We start from the raw sequence: 18425 nt of genomic DNA, 5'->3' as shown, positions 1-18425 counted from the left end.
CAAATAGACAGCAGCTTGTGAGCCGTGGTAAAAATTGCTGTTTTGAAGACCGTGCCGCAACGCGTAGTGTGAAGCAGTCGCCCTCCGTTTCTGGCGGTGGCGCCGCTGTGGCAGTCGCAGCTTTGGTGTCTCCCTCTGGTGGGAAAGGGGAAAGGTTGCCTGTTCACGTGCATTTAAGGGGCGCTATGAGCTCGCCAGTCAGCCTGTCTGGGTCAGTCTCTCGTCCCCAGCTTGCTAGTCTGTTTCTCGTCCGCATTTGTTGGGCAGTTAGCGTCTGTCTGTCGTTCAGAGTGCTAGTATGTCTGTCGTTCGGATCAACCATTAAAGCCGGCAAAATGAGAGTCTTTCCACTCCGCCAGTAAGAGAACTCGGCGAGTGGTCGCCCGGTCGGGGCTGAGTTCCAGCATCTAAGTCTGCGTGTTAGGCCGCCAGTCTGCTCGAGTTTGCTCAGGCAACGGTCGTTGGTGCTCGGATCGATCGGTTGGTCGGTCGCGCACTGAGACACGAGATGACTTGTCCGCCTTGAGCGTCGGCGCGTGTGAGGTCGCCACGTGAGTCCAGTGGGCCGCAGCGTATAGCGAGGGGTAGTGGCTTCACAGTTGACACGAGAGCAGCAGGAGTCAAACCACGACATCGGCCTGGCCGGTGCGAGCTGCGACGCCGTGAGACGGGAGATCGGCGCGCCTTCCTGCGTCCGCTGAAGCGGCTGGCAGCGGACGGTTCGGGAGAGCGATTTGGGGGGTGCTGCGCGAGGTCTTCTCGAGTTTAATAGAAGTGATTGGTGATATGTTGTTTGATTTACTCTTGTTAAATTCTACTTGTTTTCTTGGTGAGGTCACCAGCCGTTTTCCTTTGGGGTCATCCCACCTTGCTTCTCCGTTCGTCCACCGGCGGGAAGGTGACTGTTTATAAATTGGGTGGTCTGTTTTTCCCTTGTGGAGTAGGGACGGTTAGAGCAACCTGCGGTTCGGATTGTTCGGTAATCTCCCTATCAATCTTCCATACGTTAGTAGCTGCCTCTGTCATGTTTGTCGGATTTTGTGTGTTAACGAATTTATTGCTTGGAGTGCAACAGCCTAATACCTGAAATATGTTTTGATCTTTGGAAACTTTGATATTATTGCCTACGATCTTGAGAGGCGGTGTCTGTGTACTGTGGAGCATCTTAACTATTGTTTGGCGAACCTTGTTGAATTTTATATAAGATTGCATTTCATGGGCTTTTATTTAAATGATCATTTTAGTATATAAAGTTGCCACCCTTTCACTGTAAGTTGCTCCTTCAGTGGCAAGGTTAATATTTTAATTGTTAATGTTCTGTATCATTTCCTTCTCTCCCACGGGGGGTGCATAGTTTGTGGGCTTGTGTAAATTGCTAAAACTCTTAGTTTAAGGTAATCTGGTGTGTAGCAGATTTGCGCCAGTGTAGTCTTTCAGAGGCTGTTGTGAGCGGTCGAAACTACGGCCGTGTCAAAAGGGAGTGGCACGGTTCTGTACCCGAAAGCTCGTACAGTCAAAACTCGCTTCTTTCTGCCTCTGAATAAATTGTAACTTTGATATTTAGAGGGTGCTTTCTGATTATAATTTTAAATCTGTTTCTTTTAATAAATGCTTTTAGGCATTATTAAAGTGAATAAAATTCGCATTTGTTAAAAGGAATTTGGTTATGATTTCATCAGTTACTCCCTGGCAACTACTTCCATGCTTACATAGTGTGCTTAAATGTGTTAATGTTCTTGATGAATCGCTAGTAAATAAAGTAAATTCTTAACAATATTCTTTGATAATAAATCACGGTTCAGCTTGGAGAGCAGTGTGCTGACCACATGCCGATTCGTGTCCGCATCCGGTGACGTGTAAGAGCCTGAGGATGACACGGCGGCCGGTCGGAGCCGTTGGGCCTTCGAGGCCTGTTTCGATAGTCTTCCTGTTTGTTTGCTTCTCACAGTGTTGTACCCAAATGCCTTTTTGTGTGCCACCATTACAAAGCTGAGATGAATTTCAGTGTAAGAAAGGAATGGGGCAGTGTTCAGCTGGAAGCTGGTGTCTGAGTAATGCTGTTGGAACGGAACAGGGCTGGCCACGATGCGCGCCGCCCACTTCGACGTGTCCTGGACAAACTGTGTGTCTGTCTTCTGCAGCCTTCTCCTCCGGCACTATACCCAAATGAGGAACGGTTTGTCGCGGTAAGCAAACTGAGGAAGACGAGAAATTACTGAGCTTCACCGCAGTGTAGGTAAGGAACGTGGTGGGTTGTCGAGCTGGATGATCACGTAAGTTGTCGATGCGGAGGCAGAGTGGGTTTGGCTGATGGTGCTGATTTCGATGTTCCCTCAACGCAGAGAATATTTTACGTCACCGTTCCCCCAGAACATAGTCAAATACGTCATCGTGTATCACCGTAAAGACGCACAAATTGTAGGGCAGGAATTAGCTTCAGTGCCAGTCTAATTAACAACTCGGATAATGTCCAACTAGGAGATCATATCTCACTCACAATGCAGAAACGGAAGCAGAACAGGATTACTTTATTCTCCTCACTATAATATTTCTGCAACAAACATATAGATTACTTTGTGTCAGTTTTCCATACAATATCATACCCGAATGTGGTACTGTGTGTCGCTTTGTGAAAGCTGGGGACCATAAGGCGAACCTGAGCTCAATTACAGTGTAAGTAAGGGTTTTGGCATTTTTCAGTTTCAAGGGCATCTCCAGCACATGTTTTATGATCCAAAACCGAATGGCATTGGTTTATTTCGTTCGTTTCAATGCTCCCTCAACAAACACAGAGAGTACTTTATGCTACAACTTTATACAGAAATGCGCCACTGACTGACACTGTAGTGGAGGTGTACGGCTGAAAGGCCGTATCTCAAGCTGCAGGGACGGAATCAGAATAAACTTGTTTTATGCGCTCAAATCAATGTTTCTGCAGCAAACATAAACGTCGTTTTATTCCACTGTCACCGACAACATTATACCAAAGTTGGGTACTGCGTCTCACCGCAAGGAACCTGAGGAACACACAGAAATATGGAGCTCAGTTTTAAAGTATGTAGAGAATGTGTGACTGCCGAGCTACAATATCGTGACCCACGTCACGAAATCGGAGATCATAGTGCGCATCGTTTCTGATACTCACCACAGTATATTTTCGGCAGTCGTATAAGGTACGTCACACACCACAGGGCACCCAGACGTCACTGTCATTAAGCAGAGGAACAAAAGGAAGGAGCGAGGTGTATTACGCCGTGAGTAAAGATTGGGGCATTACCCAACTGGTCCATCGTGTCCAAATAATGTTCTGGAAAGTGTGGTGTCTCAATTTTGAAACTTATTTTTGTTTTTGTAATTAAATGCTTTTCTGTGAGTAAATGCAAGTATTCTTTGGAAATCAGCTCGTAAAATATTGCACGAGTTCTGAGCTTATCACTTTCGTTTCCGGCGTAAATTACAGGACAGTTGTTAGCCACATTTACTTTAAAAGTCGTGAATTGAGCCTTGCATGTAATTATTGTGACAGTGTGACGTGAATAGAATACTGTTGTAAGCAAAGACCAAGAGAAAAAAAAGAACAACTGAGTGCCGCTAAGCGTCCGTAGCCACGCCCACGTGGAGTGCCTACTGCGGCAGCTCGCAGCCACCTGCGCCAGTGTGAGTGGCTGTCGTTGCATACATTGCTCACTATAGTGGTTTAGCAGTGCGAAGTCCCACACACTTCCCTTGTAACACGACTCGAAATTACGTCTTTGATTGTTGGTTCGTAGCCGATACAGCTGAAGAATCAATCACTTATTGTACACCTAATTCTTCCGATATATATGATGTGAAGAGGCTTCACAAATAAAAGAAGCGAAATGCATGTGACAATAAACAAACTGCCTTCAATCAGTTACATAGACGGAACAAATCTCCACGAATCCGAAAAATTGCTTAAGAGAGTGTCAAAGAATAAGAAGATGCATAGAATGTGGTTGAACCTCGCTCCTAGAGATCCAAATGATGACGTAGCCTACTTCCCTATATGACGCATCAACGATTTGGTTCATACAAACAAAATTTAAAAAAACACCTTTTCGAGATGGTGTGGCGGGTGCAGCTTGAGAAGTTCGTTATAGTTTGTTACATGCATCTGATGAATCAAAACGTTTCGTATATGGTGATATAGCATGAAAATATTGTGACAGGAATCTTTCACCTCTGTCTACTGTCGTTAAGGATTCACTCGCAGATATTTTGGCATGATGTGGTATGCCAGCCTACGACCTTCGAAGCAGCAGTTCGCTGCCTTACCAGCTTTGCTATTGCAACTCGCATTACTATTCGTGGAAAAAGGATGTGAAGTCACTAGTAACTTCAGCTAACAATCATGTGATGCACGCTTCGAAATTTAATGACTTCTTATACTCTTAATTACGTAAAAATGACAGATACTTTGTGAGAATATTGTCCCAAAATGTTTTTTACGTTATAATCATTCACATTAACAACAATACAATCCATATTTCTAACACACGAAAATAGTCTATTACGAACTCCCATCCGTATGCGTCCTGAAGATTCTTGAGTAACACAGTCACTACATCCGAAGCTAAAACCGCTCAGTATGTTTAAAATAACGAATTCGCTGTGCAAATAAACCACACCAAACCGAACGGGAGGTCCATACAGAAATCCAAAACGTCTTGGTACAATTGTCGAAAAATCGGCAGGAGGACCGATCGGTTACAGGTCTCATAAACTTACTGGATAGGAGCTTGGGATAAAGAACCGAAAATGACGTCACTAGCGAGGTTAACCTATTGTAGCGATTTGTGTGACGGGTACAGAATAGGACCCCAGGTCAGCTGCAAAGGTACACCACTGGCCATTAAAATTGCTACACCACGAAGATGACGTGCTACAGACGCGATATTTAACCGACAGGGAGAAGATGCTGTGATATGCAAATGATTAGCTTTTCAGAGTATTTACACAAGGTTCCCGCCAGTGGCGACACCTACAACGTGCTGACTGATTTCTCACACGACAAAGAGCAGTTGACCGGCGTTGCCTAGTGAAACTTTGTTGTGATGCCTCGTGTGAGGAGGAGAAATGCGTACCATCACGTTTCCGACTTTAATAAAGGTCGGATTGTAGCCTATCGCGATTGCAGTTTATCGTATGGCGACATTGCTGCTCGCGTTGGTCGCGATCCAATGACTGTTAGCAGAATATGGAATCGGTGGGTTCGGGAGGGTAATACGGAACGCCGTGCTGGATCCCATCGGCCTCGTATCACTAGCAGTCGAGATGACAGGCATCTTATCCGCACGGCTGTAACGGATCGTGCAGCCACGTCTCGATCCCTGAGTCAACAGATCGGGACGTTCGCAAGACAACAACCATCTGCACGAACATTTCGACAACGTTTGCAGCAGCAAAGACTATCAGCTCGGATATCGTGGCTGCGGTTACCCTTGACGCTGCACAGACAGAAGCTCCTGTACTCAACGACGAGCCTGGGTGCACGAATGGCAAAACGTCATTTTTTTTTTCGGGTGAATCCAGGTTCTGTTTACAGCATCACGATGGTCGCATCCGTGTTTGGCGACATCGCGGTGAACGCACATTGGAAGCCAGTATTCGTCATCTCCATACTGGCGTATCACCCGGCGTGATAGTATGGGGTGGCATTGGTTACACGTCTCGGTCACCTCTTGTTCCCACTGACGTCAGTTTGAACAGTGGACGTTACATTTCAGATGTGTTACGACCCGTGGCTCTACCCTTCATTCGATCCCTGCGAAACCCTACATTTCAGCAGGATAATGCACGACCGCATGTTGCAGGTCCTGTACGGGCCTTTCTGGATACAGAAAACGTTCGACTGCTGCCCTGGCCAGCACATTCTCCAGATCTCTCACCAATTGAAAACGTCTGGTCAAAGGTGGTCGAGCAACTGGCTCGTCACAATACGCCAGTCCCTGCTCTTAATGAACTGTGGTATCGTGTTGAAGCTGCATGGGCAGCTGTACCTGTACACGCCATCCAAGCTCTGACTCAAATCCCAGGCGTATCAAGGCCGTTATTACGGCCAGAGGTGGTTGTTCTGGGTATTGATTTCTCAGGATCTATGCACCGAAATTGCGTGAAAATGTAATCACATGTCAGTTCTAGTATAATATATTTGTCCAATGAATACCCGTTTATCATCTGCATTTCTTCTTGGTGTATCAATTTTAATGTCCAGGGCACATGTCAGTTCTAGTATGATATATTTGTCCAATGAATACCTATCATCTGCATTTCTTCTTGGTGTAGCAATTTTAATGGCCAGTAGTGTAGATCTCACAGTTCAGAGCCAGCCACAGTGCAGAAGGCCCTTCGCACAGAAAGAGCCACAGGCCAGAGCGTCCGGTTCTCGGCACTTCTGGCTCTGCCTCTGCGTCGAAACCACCTGAGGGACAGGGGAGGAAGTAACGCTGTTCCTGCCAAGCTGCAGAAGACCTGGAGCCTCACGGTGCTTCAGGAGCCGCCCAGAAACTGCGTAGTTGCCTCTGAGTCAGATTCCTTATCTGTCCTCAGGTGACTTGTACAATCAGCAAACAAACGAGTCGACAGTGACGCTGCAAATATCTGAAGTACTGGCAAGGTGCAATATTTACGGAATGTTGCGCAAGTGGCAAACAGATTTGGTGCACAAAAACTTAACCGCAGCTTTTGCGCAGTTAAAACCCCATTTTTTTCTGAAAGAATAATTGACTGGAAGTTTTTGTCTCTAGTAAATGCGGTTGAAAAAGCTACATGGGGCGCAATGTTATAGCAAATAAAAATAAAATGAAATGGAACAATCGTTAATGTCAGGAAAAAAGAAAATTTAGTGTCGGAAGAGCCAGTGTGAGATATTTGATTTCAATATGTACATAGTGTCTGTTTGAACTTGACGCAGCTAAATATCACAGAAACGATGCACGGTACAAAAAATAATCTTTTGGGCGACACGCTGACATTAGTAAAGTGGTGTCTGCCTGTGCTGCCAGTGGCCAGCCCCTTACCGCCCTCTGGGTGGGCGGGCAGTGTCGACGTTGTGTCTTCCAATGGCAACTTCACCCCAGCCCCATTTTTATTTCCTATTCGGAATCCACACCAAAGAGTACGTACAGTTTAGCCGAACAATTATTTTCGAGTCGTCGTAGATGGCGCTGTAATCGACATATATTGACTCCGCCAGTTTTCGCAAATATCGACGGACGCATTCGATTCCACACAGTGCTTCACGATGTTTCGGGAATTTCGAATCTGAATAACGCGCGCTAAAGACGACACACAGCGGCCGTGGCGCCGCCTGCCAGCGGTACCAAGTGCCAAGTGCCAAGTGCCAAGTGCCAAGTGCCAACTTCCACCCCGCGTGCAGGCCAGCAGTTCCGGCGACGCGGCAGAGTTCCCCGGCCCTCACGCCTTCCACCAGCACATCTCACCCGCCAGCTGGGTTCCATCCAGAAGGCGAAACATGCCACACACCCAACAAGGTGTCGCAAGTTCTCCGCGAAGCGTTCCGTCAATACAAAATTTACAAAGGCGCTTCTTCCGAGTGGCCGATTCACGCTCCCCCATCTCAGTGTGCCACACCGTGGAGTTATTTGAAGGCGAGATGGTAACAGTTAAATGATCGAAGTCACGATGAAAATTCCAGAATTCCTCAAGCAATTGTTATGTACGAAAAAGAAATATTTTTTTACAATAATTGCCATGACTATGGTAGGAGAAGTTAGAAAAAACTTAAAAATCAGATGGCTGACTGACAGAAGTTATCTTTATAAGAGAACATATTATTAAAAAATTATTGAAAAATATTTACATATGAGTTTATATAGCAATAGTACAAGATCAGTCGTAGCAATTAAGATATGCACATGGCAATAAATAACAAAGTTTTGCTTTTACCTTATACTACATCGCTCAGGCACCGCCATCGTTCTCCACGACCAGCCTTGGTAATACCATAACTCTACTGGTCTTCTCGAGCTACAAAACACCACTACTGGACTACGGTGTCCGAACTCCAGGACACGTGTGCTCTCTCTGAGCTATACAACTCGACAACTGCTCTCTACGAGCGATCTGACCCAACCGCCGGACCGCGAGCTACTACTACTACTACTACTACTACTACTACTACTGCCGACATTGCTCTCTGGTCTGCGATTCTATTGTAGCTTACATATCGCAGGCAGCGCGTGGGCAATACACCGAAGTTACGTCTGCTCGAGTGCGCTAGCAATAAATTCCCTATTAGGGGGCCTATTACATAACCATCCACTGGGGGGCAAAAATTTGGCAGCGATGGTGAGTCAATTGGACTTGCCATGAGCACCAAATTTTTCTGTAACCTATTTAGTTTACTAATCTACAGTCACAGAGAATATGTAAACGTTATTGATGAATAATACAAGTACAGAACATAGTAAGAAATGAAATAGAGTGCATATGCATTATATCAGTCTTTGCCAATTTTACAAGAATTAAGAAAGGAATGGGAAGGATAGCATCATGGTTTGTGCAAAGTGGGTTGCACATCGCTGCACAAAAATCCATATCAATTCACAGAAGCACAGTTCTCTTCCCTGAAGTACTTATCAGTCTAGCCAAGACACTGAAATGTAGTAGTAAGACTGCATGTTGTCCTTTTGGTAGTACAGTGGGTACACCAAACAGTAGGACCACAACGACACCTCCGTCGGTCAGAGTGGTGGACAGCTTCATACGTCAACACCACATTCTTGTAGAATCCATAATCTTACATCAATGTAGCATTTGTTCAAAAACCAAAAGTAGTGCTCCATCATCATGAGGATGGACAGGACATACGGATATCGCAGTAATTTGTGGTAATTAGGTCAAAAGGTGAGGATACATTGACTCGTATGCTAGTCATCATTCAGAACTACACTAGCGTATCATTAGATTTGAGTTATTATTGGCACTCATTGGCCAGTTACAAAGCATTTATGTAGTATTACAGAACATTATTATGCATTATTCAGAAGTCATGATTGAAAACATGAATTATTGCGTGTAGCAACAAGCTGCCAGTGAGTATATTTGATATCATGCAAGTGACATAAGTCATATTTAAAATGTAAGTCATTGGACCTAGTACTCAATGCATTTAGTCCAATAATACATAGACAGAATGGAATCAATACATCAGAAAAATTTGCAATATATTTAGGACTAGCAACATATCTTAAACTGGTACCATTATTTACTTGTATACTGGTAATAGTTGGGACTCGTAATAATTTTTTGTTTGTTAGCAATGCATTGCGTTGCGTTGGGATTGATAGTCAATTGCTGGGGCAAGAAAATATTTGCTTTGACTTATTGCTGGAAATTCGTCATGAGTCAGCTGTAGCAAAGTTGTCAAACAGGTAGAGTATATGTGATCACATTCATGAATAATAGAGACAACTGGGTAAAAAAAGTCATGTACTAGAACAGGTTTAATAGTTAAGTGCTTGTAGCATATAACATAACGACATATTTCAGAAATCATTTTAATGTCATGAAAAGCTTCTCCTGGAAAAAAATCCAAAGTGGATTATTAATCTGAAAGAAGAAATGTATGTTATGCTGAATAGTGGTAAACTTCTAAATAACTGGTAATGACATATCTGCTTAACATGCATGTCTGTTTCCAAAACATTCAATCATTATACTACGCGATATGCGACATACTGTCAAATAGAACTACAACAAATACTTAAATAACTACATAAACTTCATCATTATCCTCATCTGCAAAAGAGAGAAAAAAGCTTCAATATTCATTACCATTTTCATCATTTATTATCCCCTGCAAAAATAGTTCATTATCCATTATCTTATTTATCAGCATCATTCATCAGAGTCATCATTTCATATATTACTAAGTTTCTTAATTCTAGCATACTTCATCACTAAAATTAAGATTCACAGCTCTGCTCGACTGTCTGCTGCAATTGCATCTGAAAGAAAAGTAATTAGTCAAGGTTGCTGTCATACGGTGCATATACTATATTTTGGTAATCTTTGTTAATTCTAATCCATTTACTCTTCATGACAAGGTACTGCATTTTCTTTCGTTCATTCCAATGGTGAAATTTCTATTTCATAGTAAACCACTGTGGTTGTTTAATTTATATCTTTTACACGGTATTGTTTTCTGAAAATGTTGAATATGGATTAATATCATGCATTTCAATCATACACCCATTAAATGATAACTTCTTTCTAGTGATGTGACTAAGCATACAGCATAGCATGACAGAAAACGTATTAGGTCAAAACCGTAGACAATTTTCAAATGCAGATTTGTATACGCAATCTCATAATGTAGTAGCAAAAAAATGTAGAACAGTCAAGATATTGGGATAACATGAGGCAAAATGTCAAAGTCTACTGGTGTTTGTTATATATTACAGATTTCATAGTGCATACAGAGAAAATTCTACTTTCGATAGGAAAACCATCATATATACATAAAAAATGGAAAAATGTGCACGGTCTGATATATAACGACAAGAAAAGCGACCTACTAACCTTACCTTGCCAGGCACTTGCCAAGAAAAAATATGATCGTCATCAGTAAGTAGTCACCTAAATATAAATGCATAAGTGGTCACATAACGTGTAAGTTTATCTGGAAAAATATGCACGGTCTGAGGTATAACGACAAGAAAAGCGACCTGCTAACCTTACCTTGCAGGGCACTTCCCAAGAAAAAATATTATCATCATCAGTATGTATTCATATAAGTATCAGGAAATGGCACTACAGTGCGATAAATCATAACGTATGTTTATTCGAAAAAGGGTTTAATATTGGAAATATGGTGACATGTACCACACTAGGGTGAGGAATGCTGCGAATTCCATATGGACCAGGGTATAGAGGCTCAAATTTACTGCATCTACTCTTTGTTGGATAAATAGTGTGTGCGTGCTAATATCTTTTGTCCTGTGTGAAAGTCATGGCGTGTACAAACCGGTTTTTGCTGTCTTCTCCGGCGCTCTGCGGCACGTTTGATGTTGTTGAGCGCAATGTCAATTATTTCATGGTGGCTTAGTCGACGAGATATAGGAAAAGATACTAATTCTTTAATTTTGTTGGGTGATTCAACATTTTTCAATATAACAGTCGGAGATAGCATAGTTGATTCATTTGGTATGGAGTTAACTACATCCTGAAATGATAGTATGTGTGTGTCCCAATCAAAATGTCTTTTATGGCAGCACATTCTACATAGTTTACCAATTTCTTTCATCAATCGTTCAGGTTTCGAAGAAGCGTGATACCTGGATATATAGATCGGAGAAATGTTTCTAGCTCGCAACATACATCTCCATATCGCAGATAGAAATTGATGTCCATTGTCGGAAATTACTTTCAATACATGCTCTACATGAAACAGAAAATGTTTTACAAATGCATTCGAAATAGATTTAGCAGTAGCTTTGCGTAACGCAGTGAAGGTAACAAATTGTGAAGTGAGTTCAACAGCGATAAAGATGTAACGAAAACCTCTATTAGATCTGGGAATCGGTCCAAGAATGTCTACAGCGGCCATATGTCTCAATTTAATGGGTACAATGGGATGTAACGGAGGAATATGCGAAATCGTGTCCGATTTAGCTTTCTGGCAGATTTTACATGACGCTAAAACTCGTTGAGTACGTTTCTCCATGTTGGCAAAATAACAGTTCTCTCTCAGTGTAAGAAAACATTTTCTGGGTCCATGATGTGCGTAACTTAAATGAGTATACCAAATTAATTTGTTAACAAGGTCGTCAGGAATGCATAATAACCAGTTGATGCTGACAGGGTGAGAGCGGCGAAACAGTATAATTGTTTCTAATGGTAACGTTATTCCTATCTTGCCAAAGGTGTTTAATTCCTTTCCGTACGTTGTCTTTGCTCTGCTCTTCCACTATGTCTCGTGATAACGACGAAATGAAATTTTCAAATGCAACTTGTTGAATATACATGTGGCTAAAATTTGCTTGGCAGAACTCGGTTGCGATGTCTTGCTGATTGTTGCTGAGAGAAGGGGATAGTGCGTCTGCTTCAGTATTTTGTGTACCGGGAATGTGAACAATCGTAAAATTAAATTCCAGTAAATAAAGCTTCCATCTGCTTAACCTGTAATGTGTAAATTTAGTGGAAAGTAAAAACTGTATAGCTCTATGATCTGCATAAACGGGTAATATATCTTCTATAAAGAAAATGCCTAAATCTGGTAAATGCCCATACAACACGTAATGTTTCAAGCTCTGTAACAGAATAATTGCATTCAGCAGGTGACAGAATGCGACTTGCAAAGGCGATGTTTTTAATTAGTCTCGTACCGTCTTCTTCAATTTCCTGAAAATTATACACGCCTAAAGCGGTGTTAGAACTGTCGGTGGCAATGGAAAAATTTCTGGTGGTATCTGGGTGTGATAAAAGTGGTGCGTTCACGAAGGCATGTTTCAGATTAACAAACTCAGACTGTGCTTGGCTATCCCAGGACCAAATAGCGTTTTTACCCGTCAGCTGGCACAATGTAGGGGTGTCTAAAGCAGAGTAATGAATAAACCTAAGGAAAAATTGATTAACCCCAGAAAGCTGCGTAGTTGTTTCTTGGTCGTTGGAACAATAATGTCACGTAAAGCTTGAAGTTTTTCCGGCTCAGGCGCAATGCCTTCTGCTGAAATTACATGTCCAAGAAATTTTATATAAGTTTTGCCAAAGTGTGATTTGCTAAGATTAACTGTGAGTCCTTGCGCACGAAAAGTTTGCAACAGTTGTTCAAGAATCAAACTATGTTCAGACCAGTTAATTTCTGCGATAAGGATATCGTCTACATACGTTGTGATTCTATGTTCTGTCGGAAGTATAGTATTCAACCGCGAATAAATGCTGATGAAGAAATTGTTAGACCGAACGGTAATTTGGTAAATTGATAACAGTCACCAAAGCCGAGAAATGCTGTGTACCTTCTGCAGTTCGGATGGAGCTGGATTTGCCAAAATCCGGATTTTAAATCTAATGTGGAATAAATAGCAGTAGCTCGAAATTTCTGTAGGAGTTCTTCTAGTGTCTGTGGACGATCTGTTTCATCAATAATAATGTCGCTGACATGACGCGAATCAAGTACGTGGCGAAGTGAGCCTTCCTTTTTCTTAACAATATGGAACGTGTTTATGTACGGACTAACTGCCGGTTCAATAATTCCTTGGTCAAGCATAGCTTACAATTCTTTCTTGACTTGTTCTTTGTGGATGTATGGAATGGGATAAGGTGTCATGCTGTTTAACTTGAAATTCATACATAAAACCGGACATAGTACCAGGGATGTTGTCAATAACTGGAGCTTGCTGTAAAAGAATATTGCGTAGTTGAGTACGTTAGTTATCTGTATTTGCACTGCTCTGTTTTACCTTCTCAGAAATCATTTGCATAACGTCATAGTCGGCTTCGTCTGGTGTATTGTAGCTGTGTACACACGTATCTGTGAACAATGTGGAATGACAGTCTATGTTACGCGATGTAGAAATGACCTCTGTCCGATTAATCGCCTGTTCTTCTGCTGATAAAGCGTGCTGAAATTCTAATGCCAGTTGTAATTTTTCATCCTTTAACATTACATAGGAGCTTCGAAAGTCAATAATTGCGTCGTGCTGTACCAAAAAATTCGTACCTAAAATAACGTATGTTGTAAATAAGGGAACAATCCAAAAAATTGAGTGGAACGTATGACGTGCAATACAAAATGGTAAGTGTGTCTGTAATTTTACATCTACTTCTTTACCAGATACTGCTCCCTTTACTTTTGTTTTGCCTAGTGGTAACGTAGGGTAGGTGTTCTCTTTGTCACATTCATTGAAAGTTTCTTCATTTATAACTGACATAGGTGATCCAGAATCGATTACTGCTGAAAATGTGAATGATCCAATTTTTACTTCAATAATAGGGTGGGAAATGGTTTTTTGTATAACTGTTTTTTCAGGTAAAAGTGTGTCTCGAATGTCGTCAAAAGTAATAACATTTTCGTGAACAAGATGCTGTGTATCGAAAGTATAACTTACGTTGCTGGAAGATGCAGCCTTTACTGTATCTAGTCAGATTCTTTCTGACGTGTTGTTATTTGCGGGAAGATTTTGTGGCGTTTCAATTATGTGTACTGTTCTGTTACTTCGTCCTGACATATTAGGTTGGGGATGATATCGACCGTCTGGTTCATCCATGATAATCTGTTGTTGTGGATGGTTTTGCTGCTGACAAAACCTGCTGTTATTAAATGTGCGCTGAAAACTGTGCTCATTTCTTTTACGCCTGTCATGATAGTCATTACCATACGGCGCGTTGCGATAGGAGTTGAAATGATGTGTCTTCTGTACGTAGTGATTTCCTTGTTGCTGTGCGTTACTATTTGGCAGAGCCGACGCTATACGTCTAGGCTGTGAAACATTAAAGCTTGGTTGCACTTGCACATTACATTGTTGGTTAGGTATGCTAACCCTTGGTTTTGTTGTTGTTGTGGGGAAAACCCTCTATTGTTGCCAAAACGTGTTCGCTGTTGCTGATAATTTTGACGGTACTAATAAAAGAATTGGTCTGGTATTAAAGTTTTGGTTGTTTCATTTCTGGAGCGTCTATCACCTTTGCTATTAAAATAGCATGACTGATCGTAATTACTGTATGCTTGTTGGCCTTGGTTATGTTGTGAAAAATTTTTGTTTATGAAGGAATAATCTGATAGCTGAACTTCCAAAAGCTGTAGCAGCCTTCTAAATGCCAAATATTTTCTTTCTGCTGTCCTGTTAAAAGTGACACTCTTAACGATCGTGGTTATTTGAAATACATAATTGGATTAGTGCTGACTCACTGTATGGCTCACATAAATATTGGTTTTGCTGTACCATGTGTTCAAAAAATTGCGTGACAGTGGGAAAATTTGAGTTGTCATAACTCGGTAAGCTAATTAGCTGATCCTTGACTCCGCGCTGTGTCGTCTTCGACCAATACGCTGACAGAAGGGCATTCTGAAATTCTTCTGCCGAATAACACTGCCTGGCGATCGGTCTCATACGAGTTGCCGGTTCGCCTTCCAAAAAACTGCAGATAAATTCAAGTTTGTGTGTTACGGGCCAAGGTGGTGGAAAAGCAAAATTACATTGTTGTATCCAATCTAACGGGTGAATCTGTGTTCTATCATTTTTTAATTCGTTAAATTTCCTAACGGATAGAAAGTGCCTGTAATCAAAATTATCATCTCTGAATGTCTGACCAGGTTCAGGATTGTATGGGAATCTGTTTGTCTGTGTCTGTTCGGAATCTAAGTCACGTACTCTCTGTAAATTACCTAAGTTATACTGGCTGTGTGAGTGTGACAAATGTTCAGAATGTGGCGTATGCTGTGACGTGTTAGAGGCTGGAACATTTTTCATTTCTGTCACTTCTTGCTGTAAAGATGACAATTTTCTACGTAATGTATTATTTGACGTACCTATCTCGCTGATTGCCTGCTGTGTGTTTTGGAATTCAGGTGTTTGATTGAACGAAACTGGTGACGTATCGTCTGATTTGGTGTCATTGTTATTTTCGGTATATACGACTGGCCAATTCATCAAATTTTTCAGTCAGTGCTTTTACCTGATCTCCATTTTTAGTGTCACAGGCATCAATTTGTTATTCCATTTTACATGTGGTTTTGTTTCATTTCTTAACGTCTGCTTTAATGGCATCGCGATCCTGTATTAATTCCGATTGTTCAAGTCTGTTGGTCACTGTCTGAAAGTCTACTGTGTGTTTATTTTTCAAAGCCTGAATATTAGTGTCTGTCATGTTTATTATTAGAGTACATGGATGGTGTCTTTTCCATCCCATCCCTGCATTGGTTAGCAGATAATGATTGACTGATATGGCTCGTTTGAGTTGGGGAAACAGTTTTCGTGGGTGCATGGCAGCTCCTGGGGGTTGCTGGCAGCAAAACAGTGATCGCGTACATGAGTGCAGTGTGAGGAGTGAGTCAAAAGTGTGAGAGACGAGTCTCAATGTATAGGCCGTCGTTCGCTTTCGGACATCAGTTTGGAGACCTACGCCAACGCCGTAAAAGTATTCTACTTTCGTTACGCTGCAAGTGGGTTTTTATTTAAAATAAGTAGATGTGCGGCGTGTTATGGTAGTTGCAGTAACAAAATGATTTACACAGCGCGATGTCTAGTTTTCTGTGAGCGGCCGTGTATCAGGTCGTCTTGTTAGTTTAGAACACGAGACAGGCGTGGAACTCGTGGCCGAAAAACGAAATGTTTGGCGTCGTACAAAAGCGTGTCAGAAAACAGTGTTTGAGGCAACTAAACAGGACCAGAGGGACCGTGTCATACGATAATTCGGCCAGAGTAGAGGTGATCAACCTTTAAAGTGGCCTCGGCGGTGTCTGTATACTTAATACAGGGTGGCGCAGGGGAACGGGAAATTTTGAACGTTACAGTTGGCAGCTCTGTAGCGCCGGCAGATGTTCGAAACTTTGCCCAATTGATGCGAACGCATTGCCATTTAGCAATCGTGGAGAACTGGACTGGTGCGGATCGTGCAGTAGCTGTGAGGGCGCTTTACAAAAATGGTGACAGTGCGACTGCCGCGCAGAGGACATTTCGACAGCGTTACCAGCTTGGACGTCGTGGACGTGTCCCATCTGCGCATGCGATTACAACGTGGATGCGTATTTTTGAAGAAACAGGATCTGCCTTGAAAAAGAAAGCTCCAGGTGGCATTCCAACGGTACGTACCCCAGAGAACACTGCAGCTGCTAGAGCTCCAATCAGAGAAGTCCTCGCCGCTCCGTTCGACAGCATGCATCTTCGCTAGGGATCAAGCGACGAAGCTTACAAACAATACTGCACGAATCAGACTTCCATCCCTATCAGTTGCAGATTGTGCAACACTTACATGAAGTAGACCCAGCGTCACGTGTGGAGTTTAGTAGCCAGATATTGGCTAAAATCAACGAGGACGCGAATTTCCTTGGTAACTTATGGATATCAGACGAAGCCCATTTCCACCTGAACGGATTCGTGAACAAACAGAATTTTCGTTATTTGGCACAGGACAATCCTTGTGAGTTTCACCAGCGACCACTACATAGCGCCAAGGTCACAATACGGTGTGCTGTATCACGTCACGGTGTTATCGGCCCTTATTTTTTTGAACGTGAGGATGGTAGTGCAGTGACAGTAACATCCGCTCGATATGTTGAAATGCTTCAAACATTCTTTACACCGAGACTGTACGAGCTTAATCTTAACGTCGAAAACATGTGGTTTGAGCAGGACGGAGCCACGTCACACACTGCTCGACAGTCGATGGCAGCAGTTCGTCAATTGTTTGGAAGACGCATTGTTTCACGTAACGGAGACATTGCGTGGCCTGCGAGATCCCCTGATCTCAGTGTGTGCGACGTCTTCCTGTGGGGATATCTTAAAGGCAAGGTGTACCGTACACGTCCTGCAACAATCCATTAACTGAAGGAGAACATTGGAAACGAAATCACTGCCGTTCCCCAAGATTTGCTACACCGCGCATTCCAGAGTTTTCATAACAGGCTGTTACAGTGTGGACGCCGAGTGGGAGCACATCTTTCCGATGTCATCTTTAAAAAGTAAAGACGCACTTTTGGACATTTCGATTGTAAAGACATACTGAATGATGGCATACTGAATACATTCACTTTCGTTAATAAATTACTAGTTTTATGAATTTATTCAAGGAAATGACGTTATTTCGAAATTTCCCGTTTCCCTGCGCCACCCTGTAGAATCGTGTCGTACATACAGCAGCAGCAGGAGCAGCAGTCTGAGGGGACAGCCGGTGAGGGGGCGGCTGTACGTCTAGGAGTGCGTGGGTGGCTGCACGCCGCGCTGCTGCGGGAAGTATTGTGGAACCTGTCTGCCCGCGCTGGGGGCCGACCGCAGCTGTGCGTCACTGCACCCACGTCGGTGCCTCGGTGACTTCTGATTCGTAGGAGCTTTTGTAGTTCGTAATTTTTATCTGATGGGCCGATTGATTTGAATGGACGTGGATCTGTAGTACTTGCATCTAGTTTGGGGACGTACGAAATTGCGTGCATTTCCACCGAATGGTCAAAACACGGTTCTGTTGCAGTAATACAGGTCGTTCTGTTTCTACAGAGGTTACTGAAGGTGGTGGATATTTCTTTCTCCGACTTGTGCTCAGTTCAGACTTAAATTGGACCGATCACTTGCGCGAAGCTGTAGAAATGGGATGAGTTGCACGACGTGTAGGGGGTGACTAAAGCCACGTTGGAAGTTTACTGTAGAAGCTAGGTTCAGGAAAGGTGACTCGTTTTGAGATATGAGAGTGCGTGAAATATGTTTGACTTGTGGGTGTGAGCCTATGCA

General features: G+C 42.7%; 1 protein-coding gene across 1 annotated transcript in view; it reads left to right on the top strand.

The window, feature by feature from the left end:
- LOC126108366 (piggyBac transposable element-derived protein 4-like) overlaps window positions 1-18014 on the top strand; it is a 64697-nt gene extending 46683 nt beyond the window's left edge. Inside the window, exon 2 of the mRNA XM_049913580.1 lies at window positions 17822-18014. Within this exon, the coding sequence (XP_049769537.1) occupies window positions 17822-18014 (193 nt within the window). The remainder of the gene's footprint in view (window positions 1-17821) is intronic.
- The last annotated feature ends 411 nt before the right edge of the window (window positions 18015-18425 follow it).

Source organism: Schistocerca cancellata, chromosome 11 (assembly GCF_023864275.1).
Source record: "Schistocerca cancellata isolate TAMUIC-IGC-003103 chromosome 11, iqSchCanc2.1, whole genome shotgun sequence".
Lineage (NCBI taxonomy): Eukaryota > Metazoa > Arthropoda > Insecta > Orthoptera > Acrididae > Schistocerca > Schistocerca cancellata.
This window is presented reverse-complemented; position numbering and strand designations above follow the sequence as displayed.